The sequence below is a fragment of the Mustela nigripes genome, chromosome 10 (assembly GCF_022355385.1).
Source record: "Mustela nigripes isolate SB6536 chromosome 10, MUSNIG.SB6536, whole genome shotgun sequence".
Classification (NCBI taxonomy): domain Eukaryota; kingdom Metazoa; phylum Chordata; class Mammalia; order Carnivora; family Mustelidae; genus Mustela; species Mustela nigripes.
Window position 1 is genome coordinate 12,268,981 of NC_081566.1, and position 22,055 is coordinate 12,291,035.

General features: G+C 43.6%; 1 protein-coding gene across 1 annotated transcript; it reads right to left on the reverse strand.

Moving 5' to 3' along the window:
- Positions 1-13,136: 13,136 nt before the first annotated feature.
- SLC30A1 (solute carrier family 30 member 1) lies at positions 13,137-20,905 on the reverse strand. Its single transcript, XM_059412608.1, has 2 exons — positions 19,632-20,905; positions 13,137-17,980 (listed from the first exon to the last, which is right to left on the reverse strand). Exons 1-2 carry the CDS (start codon positions 20,245-20,247, stop codon positions 17,079-17,081), a joined length of 1,518 nt encoding a protein of 505 aa, XP_059268591.1. The 5' UTR covers positions 20,248-20,905; the 3' UTR covers positions 13,137-17,078.
- Between the last annotated feature and the right edge of the window lie 1,150 nt (positions 20,906-22,055).

Consider the following 22,055-nt stretch of genomic DNA (forward strand, 5'->3'; position numbering starts at 1 on the left):
CGACACTTCATAAACTTGTTAAAGGGCATTAACCAAAATATATAACAAAGGTAGCACATTTTCCTAAAGCACTGAAGCAATCCCATTAAAGTGGGTAAAGGCTAAGTATCACCTCTATACTTTGACATGTTTCAGGATGTTCTGTCCAATACAGTAAATACATAAAATGTATAAATGTTGGGAGGGGGGGAGAAAAATCTGCCATTATAGCCGTTCAATATAGATCCATTGGTTGTAACAAATGTACTACTCTGGTGGGAGATGTTGATAATTGGAGGAGGCTGTGCCTAGAGCAGGGGGAGTAGAAGGAGAATCTGGACATTCCTCTTAATTTTCCTGTAAACCTAAAACTTACAAAAACTAAAGTCTTAAAAAAAAAAGGTCAAGAACTCGAAAACAAAACAAACTCACACACAAAAAATTTAGCAATCTGTATTGTGATGTGAATGATTAAAAATGTAGAAACCAAGACTGTCAACTAATAAAATATTATCTCCTTGCCATTCCTAAAGACATACAAATGGTGAGGAGAGACAGAACTGCTACCGATTAGAATAAAATCAAGAAACATACCCACCCAATAATTTGTTGTTGTCATTGTTTTAAGATTTTATTTATTTATTTGGGAGACTGAGCTAGAGAGAGAGAGAGACTGAGCAAGAGAGAGAGAGTGCTCGCTGGAACAAGATAGAGGGAAGGAGAAGCAGACTCCCTGCTGAGCAAGGAGCCTAATGTGGGGGCTTGATCCTAGGACCCCGGAATCCTAACCTGACTGAAAGGCAGACGCTTAACGGACTGAGCCCACCCAGGTGCCCCCACACTTACTTGTTTAGATCTCACTTCAAACAAAGATGGAAATATATCTTTAAACAATCAAGGAAAATTTAACATGAACTCGGTATTAGGTGATACTGAGACATTTTTACTAATTTTTCAGGTATGATTATTGTTTTTTTCTTCTTAAAAAAAAACTTTGTGGGCACCTGGGTGGCTCAGTTAAGTGACTGCCTTCGGCTCAGGTCATGATCCTGGAGTCCCGGGACCGAGTCCCACTTTGGGGGGGGGTGTCCCTGCTCTGTGGCGAGTCTGCTTCTCCCTCTGACCTTCTTCCCTCTCATGCTCTCTCTCACTCTCTCAAATAAGTAAATAAATAAAATCTTAAAAAAAAAAAAAACAACTTTGTGAGTTAGGCACCTGGGTGGCTCAATGGGTTGGGCGTCTGACTCTTGATTTCAGCTCAGGTCAAGATCTCAGGGTGTGGGATCAAGACCCACATGGGGTTGTGTGCTCAGCATGGAGTCTGCTTGTCCCTCTTCCTACCCCTCTGCCTCTCCTCCGATCCCTCTCTTTTCACTCAAATAAATAAATAAAATCGTTTTAAAAAAAAGGCTTGTGAGTTAGGAATATGTAAGTACTTCGATATATATATTTCTAACTGACAAGGCTTTAAAAGAATAATAGTGTATAATAATCATGAGTAACATATTTGTGAGTTGTTTTAAAATAATGAAAAATAAAAATATATATTATATATACATTTAAATATATGTATAATATATATAGTTGAGACTTACCCATTTCAAAAAATAACTTTCACATCTGATGATAAATTCCATGTGAATTACATATATGTATGAATCATGTGAATTATATGTGTATATCTATTAAAATAAAATATGATAACAAATGTTCATTACCATGGGGATTGCAACAACTTATTAAAACTAGATTCAAAAAGCAAAAACTTTAAAGAGAAACTGTAATTAATTTGTCTACTTCAAAAATATAAATGTTTTGTGTATGAAGAGATACCATAAACAAAATTTAATAAGCAATAGCCTTGAAGAAAAGAATTATTAATATCAGGAATGTATTTTTTAAACCCTTATGAATTAGTATAAAAGAAATAACCCACCCAAAAGAGAAAGCTATGGAAACAATCTGAATATGAAATTCACTGAAGAAGAAATATCAGTGGCCAATAAAGACATGAAAAGATACTCCACTCTACTGGTATTCAGAATACATCTGAATCAAAACCAAATTGGAAGTACCACAAACTTTTGACAAGACTCTGAGTTCAATAACATGAAAAGTTTTCATGTCCTCTCATGCGCTGTTGGTGGGAATTTAAATTGGCCCTTCGAAGGGCAATTTGGCAGTATCTGATAAATTTAAATTGCGTGTACCCCAGGACACTTCTTAAAATCAGCCTCCTCGAAAAGCAGATGCACATACACAAGGAAATGCGGTTAAAGATAATTCATTGTAAAATTGTCTCCAGGAGTGAAAACCTGGACAGCCCTAAAGACCCAACAGCAGGAGCCTGAGCAAACAAATTTATCACTACGGAAACTATGCAGTAGTTGCAAATGAAAGAGTAAATCTCTCTGAACTGCATATTGTTGCATAAAGAAGCAAGTTGCAAGCCAATTCAGAAAACAATCCTGCATAAATTAATAAAGGTATTAATTACATGTTAATGATATATGCATACACACATATGCAAATATGGCTTACATACCTATATAGACATGATACCCATATTAATTGAGTACCTATATATATGCAGATAGGTATCAGTACACACACACACATGCACGCACACGCTCATAGGAAAAGATCTTGAATGACACACAACAAACTGAGGATTACAGGGGGGTGGTAATTAGATCAAAGGACAAAAACCATAAGATTAGAATAGTAGAAAATGAAAACCTTTCACAAATTCAAAATCCATTGTTGTTTTTCAAAAACTCTTAGAAAATCAAGGGAAACATCATTGAGCCTTGTCAGTCTCATTTAAATTGTTTACTAAGAGAATGAATCTGGATATAAATTGCGCAATTAAGAATCAGCTTATTTTTTTAAAACTCCAGAGCTGAGTAGATGGCTTTGGCCACCCTGACCAGAGGAGCCTTAGGACAGCGGAGAAGGCAGGTGGAATGCAAATTCTTGTTTCCGGAGACCTTTAATTGCTGGTGAGTAACATTAACTCAGTGACTTCCCCTGCCCCGTGTGGGTTTCACCCAAGAAGAGTTAAATCCCAGTCTAATGACCATACCTCCACTCTGTACAAACCCTAAATATACGGGGAAAATAAAACTCTAGTGGAAAGCCTTTGGATCTGTAACTCCAGGAATATCCACAGAAATATTTAATGAAAAGCAAATGATTCTGCAAACACAAAATTTGCAGACCAAGCCCTTAGGAGATAGTGTATCCACATTGTTACAACACAGACACACAATATAGATTTTTTTTTTAATAGTGATCTCTTGCTACAAAACAGGTTTCCATTCACCAGGGTCCATCTGTAAATGAGGAGCTGAAGGAATGGCCCAAGGAGAAGAGCACATTCTAAGTCAGATAGGAAAGACATCTACCCCTTCGATGAAAGAGGAGGGCAGGGAATCAAGTTTGCTGAATTTAACCAGCTTGTCTGACAGGGCTGTACCCCTACTCTCAGCCTAGTTCCTCCCAGGCACATATGCTTTGAAAATGGAGATCATGCCATCCATTCTCAGTCGAGCTTCTGAACATACCCGGGCCACAATTGTATCAATATTTGGGTGAGGATTAGGAATCGGACAGAGTAGTGGGGTGGCTGTTTTGCTAGCATGGGAATGCTCAAGAGGGTAAAAATAATCGGGGGGACCCTCCAATGAAGTTCTACTATCTGCTAGCACTGTGCTAGTCACACTTTCTACATCACCGCGCTTGCACTCAGTCTCCCAAGACTTAAGTATGAATGGCCACATTTTTCAGGTCAATCACCTGTTCAAGGCTACAGCACTGGGAATTGGCAGAGCGAGCACTTAAACCATTTCCCCCGTTCCAAAGTCCATGTTCTCACCCACCGCATTCAGCAGGCTCTCTCTCTCTCTCTCTCTTTTATTTTTTACCCCCAGAGAGGCAAAATCAAGCTGGAAGAGCCCTGTCTCAGCGATAAAGCACTTGCTCAAATCTCCAGGAGTCCAGGCAGCTAAATGACATCATGGTCAGGTTCAGAGAACTAGTCCCTCCTTTGCTCTACCAAGGATCCTTTGGACCCAGGAGGCCTGGGGCTGGAGCTGTTCACCCTTGGGGTTGACTTTCCAGCACAGAACCCTGCTGAGTCATCTAGGAAGTCCCTGCCATTTATTACACAACAAATCAGACCGCCACCAAGCCAAGGCTGTGGTCCGTGTTGCTTCAACCCCAGGCTTTAGTGACTCAACCAAGGGGCGGCAGCTTGTTTAAAGGGAAGTCCAAGTGTTAGAAAAACCTGCGTTGGGGGAAGAAAGCTGATTCTCAGCCTGATCAAATAAATACAAGAGAAATTCTTTCTAGGAGCACAGACCTTTCCCCAGGGACATCCCCCTCTGGCCTCCAGGAGGCTGACCAGCGCCCACCCCAGGGCCTTACCCTCCTAGTCTCTCTGCCTGAAAGCTGGTTTCCTCAGAAACCCCGGGGGCTGGCTTCTGCAATCCCTTCAGCTCTCTACTCGAATATCAGGTTTTCTGGCTTTTGTATCTAAAATATCCACGACAACCCTCCCTCCGACAGGCACACAAACACAGCCATACTCTCCCAGGGCTCTTCGCCGCTTTCTTTTTTTCTCTTTCGAATCCATTCCTGGCTCATCTAATACACATGGTACTTCTTGATCTCATCTCTCTACTAGACTGTAAACTTCTTACGGGCAGGGATTTCTGTCTGTGCCCACTTGTTACAGCGCTCCCGTTAACCCCCCGCGGGAGAGGCGTTCGATAAGTGTTTGTTGAATGAATAAATCAGTCTGTGCCTCAGAGGAGAATGGGGAAATCCTAGAAAAATCCCCACAAAGTTTAAGTGTGGCATTCAGGGAGAAATCAAGAGCTTTGGAGGCCCCGATGTGAATGCAGGCCTAGCCTAGATGAATAACTTAATCTAGTTTAATAATTAATCTAGGGGTGCCTGGGTGGTTCGGTCGGTTCAGCACCGGACTTCTGGTTACAGGTCATGTTCTCTCCAGGTGGTGGGTTGGAGCACCTCGTCTGGCTCAGAGAGAGCCTGGAGTCTGCTTGGGATTCTTTCTCGTTCTCCCTCTGAGCAACCCCCACCCCACACTTCTCAAATAAATAATAAAATCTTTAAAGAAAATAATCTAGATTAGAATTTAGTCTCCCTGGGGTGCCTGGGTGGCTCAGTGGGTTAAGCCGCTACCTTCGGCTCAGGTCCTGGGTCTCTGCTCAGCAGGGAGCCTGCTTCCCTCTCTCTCTACCTGCCTCTCTGCCTACTTGTGATCTCTGTCTGTCAAATAAACAAATAAAATCTTAAAAAAAAAAAAAAAAGAATTTAGTCTCCCTAAACCTCATTTTGTGGTTGGTCAAGGAAGAACATTTGCCCCCAGGACTGCAGTGAGGTCCAATAATAATTTCCTGAGCATTTATTTAATACCAGACCCTGTACCAAGGATGTCCGTGCATTAGTACTTCAATCCTCACAACAATCCCACAAGGCATATGCTGCTGTTATCTCCAAACAGATCAAAGTGATGCGGGCAGGGTGATAAAGAGGAAAGGGACAGGTCACAGGACTCCAACCCCCATCTGTGTGTCTCTGGGACCCATGAGCAAACCACCATACTAGATGCACAGTGGGTCTGTCTGTGTCCATACAGAGCTGAGCTCTGATGGACCATAGGTGCCTCTGTTGTCTCTTGACTTCCCCTCGTGCCTGAGCTTTCAGTGGAGTTGTTCATGACGGATGTCTCGGAGACACTGCTCCTGCCCCTGGAAAGGAACCGGGACAGCCAAGAACCCAAGACACCCCACACCTCTGCCCTTCCCAGTCTGGTGACTTGCCACAGGCCTTTACGTTCAAGTCCGTATCATCTTACTCCCACGACCACCAGTATCTTCGTCAGCACCGGGTCCTGGAACTTCGTCACTTTCGCGTAGAGTACCTTATTCACAGGAAACAATATTTTTACTTTAAATTAATATATAAATTTAATTAATCACTAAAATTGTTCTTTAAGTCTCTTTTAAATGTGATCTCACATTTCAATTTTTTGCCGTTTCCTAAGGGGCCTAAATCGTTCGACTGACTTTTATTTATTTAAGAAAAAATATTTGTGGACACATATATTTACATATACACATACATGGTTTTAAAGTACAAGTTGAAATATTACCATGTGCTCTGGCATCAAAAATAGACAAAAGGAGCTTTCAAAACCCAGTTTACACACGTCATAAAATTTGTTGTTTCTGTCATTCTTTTTTTTTTTTTTTTTTTTAATACATACAAAATGCAAGTGTTGTGCTTTAAACGATGAGGTAAGAGAAGTTTCAGGTTGCTCTTTGTGAACCCTTCTCCACAAATCCCACACTGTGGGCAAAAGCAGTCTGACTTCCAATAAATGAAAGATCTTATGGGATGGAACCAGCACTATCGTGTCTCTTTGGTACAGCGGATTTTGGAGGCGGGTAGGCCCTTCCATGCTTTATAAAATAAGAGTTACCAGGGCACCTGGGTGGCTCAGTGGGTTAAGGCCTCTGCCTTCTGCTCAGGTCATGATCCCAGGGTCCTGGGATTGAGCCCCGCATCGGGCTCTCAGTTCAGCAGGGAGCCTGCTTCCTCCTCTCTCTGCCTGCCTCTCTGCCTACTTGTGATCTCTGTCTGTCAAATAGATATATAAATAAAATCTTTAAAAAAAAAATAAGAGTTACCAAATGAACGCAGCAGAGTGATCTAAGGAAGTAGGTGTTGAAACAAATCTGCAAAAATCATTGTGGGTTTTTTTTTTTTTTCTGTTCATTAAATTTTTTTTTTAAGATTTTTTATTTATTTATTTGACAGAGAGAGATCACAAGCAGGCAGAGAGGCAGGCAGAGCAAGAGGAGGAAGCAGGCTCCCTGCTGAGCAGAGAGCCCAATGCGGGACTTGATCCCAGGACCCTGAGATCATGACCTGAGCTGAAGGCAGCAGCTTAACCCACTGAGCCACCCAGGTGCCCTGTTCATTAACTTCTATTTCAAATAGGTGTTCCCTATGTGACTTGCCGCTAGGTTACAATGAAGAGCGAGAAAACGCAGAGGAAAATTCTAAAGCAGCTCACGTGCCCCCAGCACCCGAGGTGGTCAGTAACAAGAGCCCGAGCTGCTGACGCAGGGGTTTGCCCCCCAGACCTACCCCGCAGGCTCACTGCTTGCACATTCAGAGGTTCTCAAACAGATCTGAAAAAGTGAAAATTATATTACCCAGTGATTTAAAAAGAAGGAAAGGGGCATGGGGAGCGGAAGTGGGAGAGGGATGATGAGGAAGAGGAGGAGGAGGAGGAGAATGGAAGTGAATGTCATTACCTCCTTTGATGTGTCTCTGGAATTAATTGCAGGTGGTAAGGCCCGTGCAGCGGAAAATCACCATAGACTCTTTCCGCTGTGCCATAGCACTGGCCTTCACAAGGACTTCTCAGAGAATCCCCGCATCTCCGTTAGAAATAGCCCAGAACTCTTAGACCCACGCTCTGCCCTGGTGGGCGAGAGGGCAGACGGCCCGCACCAAACCCCGCAGTCCATGGAAAACCTCACACCCGCTCCTTCCACGGCCTGTGCGATCCTTGGAATTGCCTTTCTTGTTTTGAGCCTGAATCATTTTCCCTCCTTCCCTCCATTCCCCAGAGCAGTCCTAGAACAGACGAGCAGGTAATCATCTGTTTGTCCTCCAGACGCTCTTGTCTCCCGAGATGGGGTTTGTTACAGAAGCCGCCCGAGAGGAACAATGTCCCATGATATTGAAAGACGGAGAGAAATGTGGTGTCCCTGAAGGGAACTGGTCTGGGTACAAGAGTAAACCCAAAAAGGGATTAATCAAGGCGTTAAGGGTCACAAATTGGGTTTAGGGAGACAGAGAAACAGAGGTAGAGACAGAGACAGAGACAGAGGGGGAGAGAAGAGAAAGGAGAGAAAAGCTGGGGAAGAGAGGGATGGGAAAAAGGGAGACAGCAAGAAACAGGAAGAGAATAAACTAACTGGCCACGGTTTCCTGAGCACTTAGCAAGGAGCAAGCACAGTTCAAAGTGCCTTACTTACATTAATTCATTTACTCTCAAAGCACCCTTGAAGAGCGTACTGTTCTTATCCTTATTTTGCAGATGAGGAAACAAAAGCAGAGAGTCTAGGTGTCTTACCCAACGTCGCACAGCTCTGGAGTCTGGGATCTGAAGCCAGCGTGTCTGACTGCAGAGCTCAGGGCCGCGCCTGCTGCTGAACTGGAAGAGCCTTGGTGATGAGAGGCCGGGCTGACTCTCCATGGACCTGATTTCACGGCCAAGAGCACGGACCTTGCCCAGACAGAGCTGGGTTCAGTCCTGGTTCCCCTACTCACCACCGTTTATGGAAAGCACTCAATTCTCTCACCCTGTTTCCTCATCTTTAAAATGGAGATCGGGGTGCCAGTGGCGCAGTCAGTTAAGCATCTGACTCTTGATTTCAGGTCACATCAGGGTTTCAAGGTCCTGGCATCGACCTCCTGAGTCAGGCTCCACACTGGGGGAGGGGGAGGGGTCTGCTTGGGGATTCTCTCTCCCTCTGCCCCTTCCCCTGTTCTCATTCTCTCTCTCTCAAAACAAATAAATCTGCAAAAAAATAAGTGGAGCTAATGATACATTTAGTTCATGGAGTGATTGTAAGGATCACATGAGCTGAACATTTCACACAGTGCCAGAACACGGAATGTGCTAGATCCATTTTAGTTTTTGTCCCATGTAATCCTCACAAGGACCTCATAAAAGATGCACTGTCCCATCTCACAGATGTGAAAACTGAAACTCCAAGGGGTATTCAATTTGCCGAGGTCATATGTCCCTTATTAAGGGGTTGGGCTGAGGAAGAGCGGGACAGAGAGAACAGAGCGGAGACTCCCAGTGGGACAAAAGGAGGAAACGTAAGGAGTAGACAGGGGAGGGGAGGCTGCTGTGGTGAATGTCACTGTGTAGTCACCGCAGGTGGCCTCAGGATGACATATCCAGTTCATACAAGCTTATTTCACTGCCCCTGGGCTCTCATTTTGCTCATATTGGTTCTCAGGATAACACAAAAGCAAGTCTGGACTCCCACCAAATCCCTTAAGGAATTATTTATCCCTAAAGCTTGGTGTCTCAACATACAAAGTCAGATGACATTTATAGTTAAGGAAAACTCTGCATTACACGTCACATAGTCAATCGGAGCATCTCCTTCCACATTAACACTGCAGATCAACATTCCATTCACTTACTTAGTCTATGTCAATTACTGCGTAAGCATACAACAAAAAGCTGTATCACCATTCATAGTGTCTAGCCCTTTCTTGTAGTTTTCTTTACAAGTTAGTCTGTAATTTAACTCCAACAAGAGCAAAATAAACAATCACAGATTTATTGTATGCATTATCGTTTCACAGCCATGTGTGTATAGCCATTTTTCATTGTTATAACAAGTTACCATAAATGTCGTAGTTTAAAATAAGACAAATGTCACCTTCTAGTTCGGGAGGTCCTAAGTCCAAAATGGGTCTTAGGGAAGAGACACAGGTGTCAGCAGAGATGTACTCGTTCCAGATGATCTCCCCTAGATCATCTGCTTCTTTGCCTTTTCCAGCTACTAGAGGCCATCTGCATTCCTTGGCTAGTGGCCTCTCCCTCCATTTTCAAAGCCAACAGTGTGGCAGCCCCCAATTTCTCTAACCGCAGCACTGCTCCTGCCTCTCCTATTTCTGTCATCCTATCTTTTAACTCTGACCCTCCTGTTTCCTCCTTTCAGGACTCTTATGATTCTATTTGGTTCATGCTGATTATCCAAGATGATCTCCCCATCTATCTCAAGATTCCTAACTTAAGTGTACTTGCGAAGTCCCTTTGCCACGCAAGGTCACAGATTCACAGCTTCTGGGGATTAGGACGTGACCATCTCTAGGGGATCAATATTCTACCATGATATACTTCCTAATTTCTTTCAGCTCATTGACTTTTAATAATGTGTAGAAGCTCAAGACCCAAAGGCTTTAACAATAAACACTGCCGCATCGCTATCACCTTCCAGAGGACTCTTGACGTGAGAGCCCGGGGCGGGTGTCATTGAAGGTCACTGTTGTTGCAGGCTATAAAAAGTCCTGATAAGTTTTGTCCAATATTGTCCTAGACATTTTCACCATTAGGAAAAAAAGTGGGGTAAATCATTCTCAAATTTCTATTTGAATATTCAAATTTGCACTTCAACAAAAGGCATGGACTTTAACCCCTTTTATATTTCCAGGAATGCATTTTTACTGTATATTTCAAAAAGATAGCCGAGGGTTCCACGACCAAATCGGATGGCCACATTTGCATTGCTTTCTGGAACAGAACAATCTGCTCAACGTATCAGAGGAGCTCCTGTCTGTCTGGTCCTATCGATGGTTAGGAGTCTTAGAAATCACACCTTTAGACTTTATTTTCTAAGTGACTCTGCAGCAGGGAAGCATGGTGCCTGAAACTGAGGTTTGAACAAAACAGGGAGCCTCTCTGGTACAGCCTATGTAAATGGAGGAGCCTAGATGTAGCATTTGGATTGTGTGGGAGAGGCTGGAGGAGTGAGTTCTCACTAGTTAGCTTTTATGGTTTCCCATGGGGCCATTCTGCCTCCCCTGGGGACATTTAAAACAGTTAGGGTGTCTTGTTGGGGGTGGGAGGCAGGAACTACTGGCATTTGTGTGGAAGGAGGCCAGTGTCTCTCAACTCAGTGCATGGGAAGCTCCTGGACTCGGATAAATTATGTCGCCCAAATGCTAACAGCACCCATTTGAAAATCAGATGGTCCTCTCCCTGTGTCTCACCCACATTGATTTCATTCAATCTACTCTGCTCCTCATACCCCCCACAGACCTGCTGTCTCCAGCATTAAAGGAAATTTAAGCTATAGTTCTTGTGTTTCAGCAGAAGCAGTGAATACCCAAGACAACGCTATATGGTAGCTTAGATAGAAAATACTACCAGTTTGTAGCGATTAACAGTTGTCCATGGGGCTAGATTAAAACAGGGAGAGGCCCTGAATTCTAACAAAGATTGTTTTTCTTGTCCCTCACGTAATCCAAAATAAAAATGACACTAAACCATAATGTAAGAAAGTCTAATAACTCTGAAAAGTTCTGATTCTTCATATGGTGACTACCATGATTTTTTTTTTTTTAATAAATAGCAAATGCCTTAAAATCTATTTTCCTCATTTCTTTTGCCTTTCTATTGCTGCTTGGATGAAAATTAGAGAACTCTTCATTTTTAATCTACTTAAGTTGGTTGTTAATGATTCAAAGTGAGGGGAAAGCAAGCTACTTGGTGGACTCCCGGGTAGAATTTCAGCTCTATCACGTACCAGCTAGATGACTTTGCGTCAGGTGCTGAATAGGTCTGTAAAATGGGAATGAAATATGCCTAACGAATTTTAAGAATTCCGCGAAAGCGTGTGTCCCTTAGTATATTTTTATAAATGCTCAGATTATAGCTATGAATAGTATTATTACTATATCTTCAGTGTTCAGTGTGTTTTAACTATAAATAGAATTTTTTCTTCCAGTTCCACCATTCCTCAATATTCATTCAAACACCTTTGAAATCCGACAGTGTGCCCGTCCCATGTGCTAAATCCTGAGGAAATATACCCGGACCTCACAGTTTGTGACTCAAAAGTTTGCTACAACAAAGTGTGCTACAACAAAGTTTGTTCAACAAAGTGAAGCAAGTTTGTAAATGAACAAATACCACAAAGTGCCATGAATTTCTTGATTATACACACACACACACACACACACACACACACACACACACACATACACACACATACAGTCTATATAGCCTACAGAGTGGGGAGGACGAATGGTCAATTCGGAAGATGCACAAATGTCTATGAAATTCTTCCAAAAAACAATGCTGTCCCTGTTTATTTTCGTTTAGTTCAAAAGCAGCAGCTTTCATCCAGATGTGCCATAGATAGTACATGAAATTATGTTCTAGGGAATGTTGGCAAATACTTCTTGAAAGACCATGTTGCCTGAGAATTCTTTTCTGAATCCTTGATAGTAAGACACATCCAGATAAGAAAACAAGTTGGCCGACCGCTGTAAGATACTACTGATTATATTCTATGCATTCTGACTTCAGAAATGTTGAAGTATATAAAAAGGATGTTTGGAATCAACTGAAATGTGGTATATGTAGATGTGGGCATGCGTATTTGGGTAGTTCATTCTCTTAGCATTGACTACATAGTAAAGGGATTTGTCTTCCTGTCTCACTTTGTCTACTTGCCACTCCAAATCTATGGTGCCTCCTTTCCCACTTTCTCAATTACCCAAACACTGAAGACTTCCTCCCAGAAAATCAAATGCAAACCAGTTGACATGGCACCTCCGCTTTTTTTTTTTTTTAACTTTGAAGATTTTATTTATTCATTTGACAGAGAGAGCACAAGGGGAGCTGCAGGCAGAGGGAGAGGGAGAAGCAGGATCCCCACTGAGAAGGAGGCCCAAGGTGGGTCTCAGTTGCAGGACCATGACCCAAGCCACCCAGCCACCCCACAACCTTCTCTTTGGTCCTAACCTTTTGATCCTCAATCCTCCATTCTATGCGCCCTTGACTCTCAGCCCCCATCCCTCCTTTCAGTTTTAACCTACGTGAATCCTTTCCAAAGAATTTCATCCTTCCTCGGAGTATCACTGTATCAGTTCTATTATCTCTTTGCCATTTTTTGCCAAATGATTTTCTTCTGCGATTTTTCTCTGCTTATCTCCCAGCCAGAAGCACAAGTTCTTTAAGGAAATTGTAAAATATTTAATAATCCTTGTTAGTAACTATGCTTACAAATAGCAAGTAGCAAAAGCAGCAGGTTAATCTGTAATTACATAATGTAAATGCTTAATGTTTGTTAACAAAAAAACTGTACAGCTATTGAATACTTCATGTTAGTGAGTCTTTGCTGTGTTGCCCTATTTCTTTTGCAATTTTTGCCCATTTTTTTTCTTCCCCAATACTATCCTTTAGCCTGGTCATCCTGCACCCCCAGCAACACTTCAGCTGCGATTTCCCTTTAAACACCTGAAATCTACATAAGCCAACGTGGTGTAGGAGAGGAGGCCACATGCACAAAACAATGAAGTAGATATTAAAATTAGTTTATTTTTCTACTTAACTTTTAATAAATGAGAAGAAACACAGTAGTCTGTCTCATAAAGAACATTTATAATACATAACAATCCATAAAGCCTCATGGTGAGGTAGGAACAGCTTTGGAAAACAACGCACGGTCATAAAACATACAAAAAGTTAGGTAAAATGTTGCAGCACTAAAGGACATTTTATATGCATCTGCATTGAATGAGATGATAATTGCATTTAACTGTGCCACATCTGGCCCAAAGGACAGGCTATGGTCGACACAAAACAACACAACATGGAAGTTTCATAAAGAATCACACAATACATTGATACACTTCATTGTGCTGTTTCAAGGCAGGACCATAACATGGCAATTTGTGTCTTTTTCTATATAGCCACATAGTAATTGTATGTTACATTCCCTTCAGCATCTTTTTGCCAAAGACACTGGACCACAAAATTTTTGGTTTAAAAGTTTAAACTGAATGACATACAAAAGGCTCTTGTGCCAGTGAAAATGACTGCTAAATATTCCAGAGCTTGTTGGTAAAACAAAATAGCATTGCCACATAATATCGGTAGAGCTACATCAAAATAGTGCTATTACAATTCCCGTATCAGATGGCCAAACACTGTATTTGACAGTTTTCCATTTAAAAAACAACAAAAACCCTCCACCTTCCCAAGAGTTTTAATACTGTTTTATGCCTTAACTGAAACTCCATTAAAATAAATATTTCTATATTGTAGAATTATTCTCCGTATTTGTATATGTGTGAACATCTTAAGACAGCAGGTAAATGACATATCATTCAAATGATATCTGCTTATAAACAACAAAAGAATCTTCAACTTAATACCAGTTAGCCTACTAAATACTTCACATTAGGTTCCATAGGCCCTTTCCCTCAAAACTTTCCAAAAATTCAAAATTAACTAAGCATGTTAACAGGATATAATCATGTTAACAGTCTCCTACCTACTGAGATTTTTCCAAGGTGCTCTTGATAGAAATTTTTCCTATTCAAATTACATACCTTAGTTATTCAAACATTGTTTCCTAAAATGCTAAAATTCATACACCTAAATTTTTGCCCTTTTGGGCTTTTTTAAGCTTCTAGTCCGGACTTCGACAACACAGATGCCCTTCAAAAAACCCTTCCTAAACAATCGCGGAAGCTTAAAGGTGACAAAGGAGAAGGAAATCTCTCCTCACTAAGGCGGCATTTGGCTTGGAAAAATTGGAGTTGGTTTGATTTCAGGCACATGCAGCACCTCCTTTTCACTAAACTGAGACAACAACAAGTTTCTAAACACATATTCTACTAAATACACTGATCTTGCTCAAATATAAAAGAGCCAGCAGGAGAGATGCACCTCCTAAAATTGATGCATTTTTGCTATAAAACAGCGTATTTAAATATCGGGTTTAAGTCTCCTAAAAATTCAGGGTATTTTCCCTCATTTTCTTCCAGATAGGAATAAGCTATTTTGGAAAAGACACTTAAATCCCACAATATTTAAATATAAAAGCATTTTTTAAAAGATAATGCTAAAAATGGGTTAGAAAGTGCATTGTAAAGAAATAAATAATTCTCTGCTAAAACTCAAAAGGTGAGTCAGTGCCCACAGATTTTGCTATTATGACAAAGTCCTTTGAAAAAAGAATTCTATGGTACCACTTGGTTACGTGTAAGTGATTCAAAAATTATGAAAGTGAAACAACTGAAATCTAAAGGCTGTTACCTTCAAAGCACTTCTGGGAAAAAAAGAAAAAAAAAAAAGCCCTTGTCCCATGCTTATACACCATTAAAAAAAAATACAAACCCTCATTTAGCTGATGTCTTATACATTATACAACCTTTAAGAAAGACCCAATAAAGCATTTGTAAAGAAAACCCCACTGAATGTATTTTACCAGTTATCCTATTTCATGTGTCATTACCAAAATGTTCCTATAACGTAAACTGTTTTAAGATCTTAATAAAATGGTTTGTAGCTTTTAAGTGTTGAATCAGGAATGTATGTGATACAGTACAGTTTGAAGCTTTCTTTTACCCAGTTGAGATTCCCGAATTTCATGTTTAAAAAAATTTTTTTGCAAAATTCAAAGTAACTTCCAGCTTAGGAATTGAATTACACAATTATCAGATAAGAGTATTAAAAGATCAAGATGTATTGCAAATTGGCAGGTTATGGTTTTGGCCCATTATAGCAAATGTGAACTTACAAACTGTGTTCCTAAAATTACCTCATTCTCATTGGAAAAATCAGCCCCGTTCTTAAATAGGCCCATTGCCAGCAATAGGCTTACACTAGGAAAAAACACACCATCTACCACAAAAGACCCCTTTAAAAAGTTAACTGTCCAATGCCAACCAACGCTTTCATCTTAAGACCCATTAAACAATGAATTATTTCAAATCCCAAAAGATAGCCATCCCCAAAGTAGTCAGCTATAAAAGTTACCGAAGTAGTCAGGATATCTTATTTCTAGAAAAATAGAGCTATACATGATAACTGATATTAATATTCATCCTTATGAGGACAAAAGTCTAGTTTCTTCACAAAGCATAACCCCTCTCTGTCAAGAAAAATATAACTTAAATATCCTTAAATACTATTTGCATATGGATTCGAAACCCATAGCAACAACGAAAATGCCAAGAACAATTTCCTGTGTAGATACTGTGGCATCTTACAAAATAAGCCACTATTGCAAGATCTGAGCAATGTCAAGAGAGGATGACCTACAGAATCTTAATTATCAATTTTGCCTTAACTTTTTGAAGAATTTATTATCCAAACTGCATTAACCATTAGATTTCCTTTTTCTCCTACGTCAGTGGCTCCAGGCAAAGCACGGGAACTGCTAGTTGTCCTTGAAAAAAGCTCCATTTGAATCCATTCATGATCTGTCACCATGAAATGACTCTTGTAAGTTTTGTTTAAATATCTACAATTTGAAAGATTACACGAATAAGCTTGCATTTAACATGTAACTATCAGGTTAGCTTTAATGTCCTTAAAAATATCTACTGTATATATTTTGTAAGTAAACTTTCAGCTCAATGCTCCTAATGCCAATCTTTCAAAGAAAGTAATGCTGGTGAACATGTCCACATTTTAGACTAACTTTGGTAAAAGAAAACAGGAGTTAAAATCCTCCTGGTAATTTAAAAATGCGGTCTGAATATTAACTTACAACAATGTAAATATTTAATTTGGTAAACCTCCTTCCCTGCTCTTCCTCTCCATATGCCCTATTATATATAAACCATGGTTCAACTTGTTAATTATCTCAACTGTTTATTAGAATAATACTCTCAGCAATATAGAATCCAGGATGGTAACTGATCTTTAGGATTACAAATACCCCACGTGAAGAAAAAAGGGGAATATTTCCTAATAATATCCACGAGTCATTCTTAAAAACATGCTGCCATTATGCTCTGTAATGATTTCAGAGGGCAAGTAAGTATTACCTAAAACATCAAAGGAAACAAACCTGTCGATTTTTCAAGGTTAGTGATTATAATTCTAAAAAACAAAGTGTAACACTGGGGGAAAAGAAAAGCAGAGAAATTCCAGTAACAATTTTAATTTATTTATCCCCCTAATTAATCTTTTACCATGGAAAAACTGGAAATCAAATGTCATTATGTTATATAAGGTTTATACTTACTTTAAACAAAAATGTAACATAGTGTTAAAACTGGCTTTCCAAAATTGTTACAGCATGGCTGTACTCTGCACTAATAATCACAAAGTTGTAATATAGAACTCTGTTAAGCAGTCCCATTATGTTCTTACAAAAATAGAATTAAACTGTGTGACCAGACAAGGACTTCAATTACACTACTTGGCAAACTTAGAATTTCAATGGAGTCTTTTTCCTCTTGCAGTTTAAAGCAAAAGTCAAATATCACATCTTTCTCAAGACTCATAATGATGATTCAGGTTGTTTGTTTGGCATTTTTTTAATCTCTATCACAACAGCTGGGACGCTTTCAACTTTAGTCCTCTTGGGCTTCTTCTCTAGATTGTCACTAAGTTCTAGACAAGAAATGCTAACTGCTGGGGCCTTTTCTGCTTCCTTTCCAGAAGGGGCTTGTGGCCGTGTCCCACAACATTGCTTCAAAGCACACTGAGTTCTGCAGGCAAGTTCACATGGGACTACACTTGATTTAGAGCCTACACTAGCAAATTCAGGCTGAATGGTGGTAGCGTGAATTCCGTGATTATGAAAAACGTCTTTAATGATTTTGGCCACCTGCATGTATGATGTCGGGTCTTCACATTTTATGTGGGCAGTGGCAATGATTCTGCTTCCAGCAAGTTGCCAAACATGTAATTCGTGAACTTCCTCAACTCCTTCAACATCTCGAAGTTCTTTTATCAAATTTTTTATATCAATTTGTTTGGGAACAGTTTGCAGAAGAATGAGAGCAGATTCCTTAAGTAATGGGTAAGTTGTGTAAAGAAGTATACAAACCATTGCAATGCAAAGAGTTGGATCTAAATATAGCACCCAGCAAGGACCAGCCTCATGAACTGCTGTGTGAGTAGTATTAAGCACGTCTACAAATGCTTTGCAGGGGTCAGGGGCACATGGATTCACACAAAACTCCCCTTCAGGACAACTCTTCCAAGAAAAGTAAAAGACCAAGGCATTTACTACTACAATCACTGAACCCAAAGCATCTCCAAAGACATGCAGAAAAACTCCACGCATGTTAAGCTGTGCAGCCTTATCATCATCTTCCAGTTCCACCTGGTCAGGTTCTCTGATAAGATTCCCATTCACTTGTACTTCCATCGCATCATTTCCAGACTTTTCTGGATCTACAAAGAAAGAAAAAAATGCTGTAACAGATACATCTAAAGTGTTATACAAACACCTTCATCTAATTCCATTTTAGTGAAAGAGATGAAAATTTCCATGGAACATAATTTAAAAATGTGCCCAGGGCAGTTTAGTATAAAATGATATGCTGGTGACAAGCCAGGGCATAGCAGCTAGGGTTAAATAAGTCATTAGGAAGATACTAATTCCCTAACTGAACCACCCTCTTACCTCCCCACCTCCAAAAAAAGTTCATCTCTTCTGTGGGGGTGGGGGGTCCTGAGAACATTCCCCTATGCTTTTTGGCATATACAAAAGCACAAGAACACATAAAATTGAATGTTATCCCCCATAAACTAAATGCCAATTATGGAGAAGTCTACCACAAATGCCTGATTTGACAGAGCTCTAGTTACTCTTTGTCATGAAGGTGTGTTGTGGCTAACTCAAACTTTTGTCATGAATATAAACCAGAGTCTCCTGGTGGAGAGGGTTTAGAAACGGACAAATCAGCGATATAAACCCATCAACAATGATAAACTTCAGGAAAATGTGAAATAATGCTCTATCTACCCTACAGGCTCTTAAACCAAATGTACCCATCTCTTACAAGGAATTGCTATATACACATGAGAAGAGCTTAATTTTCTTTGGAATAACACCTTGCAGAGTGGAAGTGAGGGATATTCAATTGCTTATTAAATATACGAGTTCAGTTTCATTAACATGATATCCTGCATCTTCAAGAAAGAACAAGCTGTCTACATAGTATCATACCACTAAGCAAATAAATGTAAATGAACAAAATTAGAAGGAAATACACCAAACTGTTAATGTCATTAGAGCCTGGGTAGTGGGCTTTGGTTGATTCCTTTTCCCAGCTCTTGTCTTCCAACATTTTCCAAATTGCCTTCAAGAGCAATTATATTTAGAATGAAAGCAACGAGTAAAAAAGATGAGTAAGTTACCATCACTTTTATTTTGGTATGATTTGGGAAAGTCTTAAGTGAACCGTTAAACATGACCAAACTGGCCCTAAATGAAGGATTTGCAGGATTAAGCTCAAACTTTAGATAATTAAATGAAATATACATTGCCGTTCTGGCAAGAAACCTTTAAGCAGTGTTTTGAGCTCAGGAAAGCCCATGGCTAGCTGGCTCTGCATGTAATACTGAGAAACTTGTTTGACGGGCACAAGAACCGCTTGGGCAGGGCAATGTTTCAAATGGCCAACCACTAAGGATAAACTGGGGATCCTCTCCGTTTCCCAAGGGGTGGGGGCGAGAAATGTATTTAGGAAGCACTTTTGATTCCGTGAAAACCAAAATCGGTCTCTCGAAAGGACTGCTGGTCAGGGCGTCCAAGTGCAGCCGTGCATCGCAGCGGGCTGACGGCCCCCTCCCGACCCTTTCCCCACGGTCAAAACCACACAGTCCCCACCGCCACCCCCAGCCGCGCGCCCCGGCCGAAAGGGGTCCTGTCTCCTCGTGTGCCCTGCGGGTGCGGGACCAGGAGGGCTAGAGGCGGCGGCGGCAGCGCGGTGCCGGCCGGCGCGGGCACCAGGGGGCGTGCGGGCCATCCCGCCCAGGGCCAGGCTAGGGTCCGGGCACCCCCTGACCCAGCCCCCTGCGGTGGCCACGCTCTCCTCACCTGGCCGGTCCAGTTTCAGCCCGTTGGAGTTGCTGCTATTGGACACCAGGGTGTTGGTCTCCTCCTGGTCGGGCCTCTGGTCGCCCGGGGTCACGTTGCCGTCGCTGTCCCCGGTGCGGTTGCTCTTGCTGCGGACCCCCTTGGCGTGGCCGTGGCCGTGACCCCCATGCGAGTGGCCGTGGCCGGAGTCGTTGCCGAAGCCACTGTGATGGTGGAAGAGGCAGAGCCCCATCACGTTAACCAGCAGCCCGGCCACGCCGACCCCGAGGACCACCAGCGGCTGCTGCATCTCGTGCGGCTCGATGAAGCGCTCGATGGCCTCCAGCAGGATGGCGAAGCAGAGGCCGGTCAGGAAGATGGCGTTCACCAGAGCCCCCATCACTTCGGCCCGGATCCAGCCGAACGTGTTCTTCTGGGTGGCGTGGGTCCGCCGGGCGAAGCGCTCCGCCACCAGCGCCACCACCAGCGCCAGCACGTCCGACAGCATGTGAAAGGAGTCGGAGAGCATCGCCAGCGACGAGGTCACCCGGCTCACCACCACCTCCAGCACCATGAACATGAAGGTCAGCATCAGCATGCACAACAGCCGGCCCCGGTTCCGACCCCAGCACCCCATGGCTGCGGCTCACGGGCCCGCCGAGCGCGGCCGGGCGGCTACACTGGCGGTGGCGGCGACTCGCTGGCGGCCGGCGACCCGGCGGCGGAGGCGGGAGGACGGCGCGGGGCTCTCGCCGCCCAACCGGGCCGCTCGGGAAACCGCTGAGTGGCCTCCGCGACCGGACGGGGACGAGCCCGGGGTCAAGCCCCGGAGCCCCCGCGCCTGAGGGCGTCCCCGGCGGGCCGGCGGCGCGTAGCTCCTCAGGCGTCCGTGCTCGGAGCCGGCGCGGAGGCCCGGCTCAACCCCAGCAGGGCAGCAGAGGCCGAGGCGGCGGCTGCGGCGGCGGGGAGCCGGGGCTCCCGGAGCCCGGGGACGAAGAGCCGGAGCAGGAGCAGGAGCAGGCGAGCGGCGGGGGCGGGCGACGGGCAGCTCCGCGCTACGAAGGCTCCGAGCATCTGCAGGGCTCTCCACGCAGTCTTCCCCTCGCCGGTCTCCTCCGCTGTGGCTCGAACCGGGAAGCCGACGCCTGAAGAGCTAAAAAGGCGGCGGCTCCGGCAGCTGCACTCGGCCCGGTCTCCGGCGCCTTCTTCACCCCCCCGCCTTTGCAGACGGTTTACAAAAAAACTTTGCTTTGCACTCGGAACCCCCGTTTTCACACGGACCCGAGCGTGACAAGGCCTCGGTGCCCCGCCCACCAGGCCCGGCTCGCTTTCCCATTGGCCAGAATCCCCTCACGACAGCCTCCGCACCCCGCCCATCCGCGCTCGCTATTGGATGGAGGCTCGGCGGGGCGGGAGGGGGCGTTGTCGAGGCGCCAACAGATGGGGGCGGGGCCTTTCCCTCCAGGAGCCGGGCGTGGGCCGGGGGCCGCGGCCGGGTGCAGCGGCGGGCGTCGTGGGGGAGGGTAGGGGGCGCGGGCCGCGTGCAGCAGGAGGGGGAGGGGCAGGCGGGGTGCCCCGGCGTGGCGGGGCCGCTGCTCAGGCCCTGCGGATCCTCGCGGCGGTCCGCACACCTACGGGGGCCTGGCAGCAAACAGACTTTGATCCTCCGAGCTGAATCCACGTGGTGAAGGGAGGCTCGGGAGACAAGTTGACCAAAGTAAAGCCATTTTGGTATTTAGGCTGACCCTTAACCTAAAAGTCAGCAGGTCATAAAAAGAGTCACAAGATCCCACTCATGAAAGACCACAAGACCCGACTCCCTCTGGCACTAAGTCATAGAGGCTGGACATTCTTAAAATTGCTCCCTGTGGGTAATTCCACAACCCTAAGACAACAGAAAAACACCGCTCAGTGTAAGTGATAAGTCCAGCAGTAAGCCCATTCCTATACGTCAGACATTTAAACAAACAAACAAAACTTACAAAACCGTTAGAGGCAAAGGGGGGTCTTCTTCCTCACCTGGGAGGAAAGGCCGCTATTTTGTCTATGATGTAGCCCCTTTCTTCTAGATACACCTCCGTCCCTTTCCCTAAATGGCTTGCTCTTGAATGATTTCTCCGCAAAGCCAAAGCTCCCCGCCCTCACGCCGGACCGCCCTGCCCTGGCGAGGGGCCTGAGACCCTCCCTCTGGCCTGAGACCCTCCCACTGGCCGGCATCGGGCATCAATAGAAGAGACCAGAGACCCAGACTGCTGTGTGGTCAATGGCAGCCGGCGGGGGGCGGGGTGGTGGTGGTGGCGAGAAGGGGAGCCGGTGGGTATGGGGCTCCCAGGTGCATCCTTCTGTTGAAAAGGGGACAACCACCTGGGCCTGCATGGAACCCGAACTGAACCTCTGAAAATGTTTCAGTAAAGCAGACCCACCCTCTCACCACCATCCCTAGGA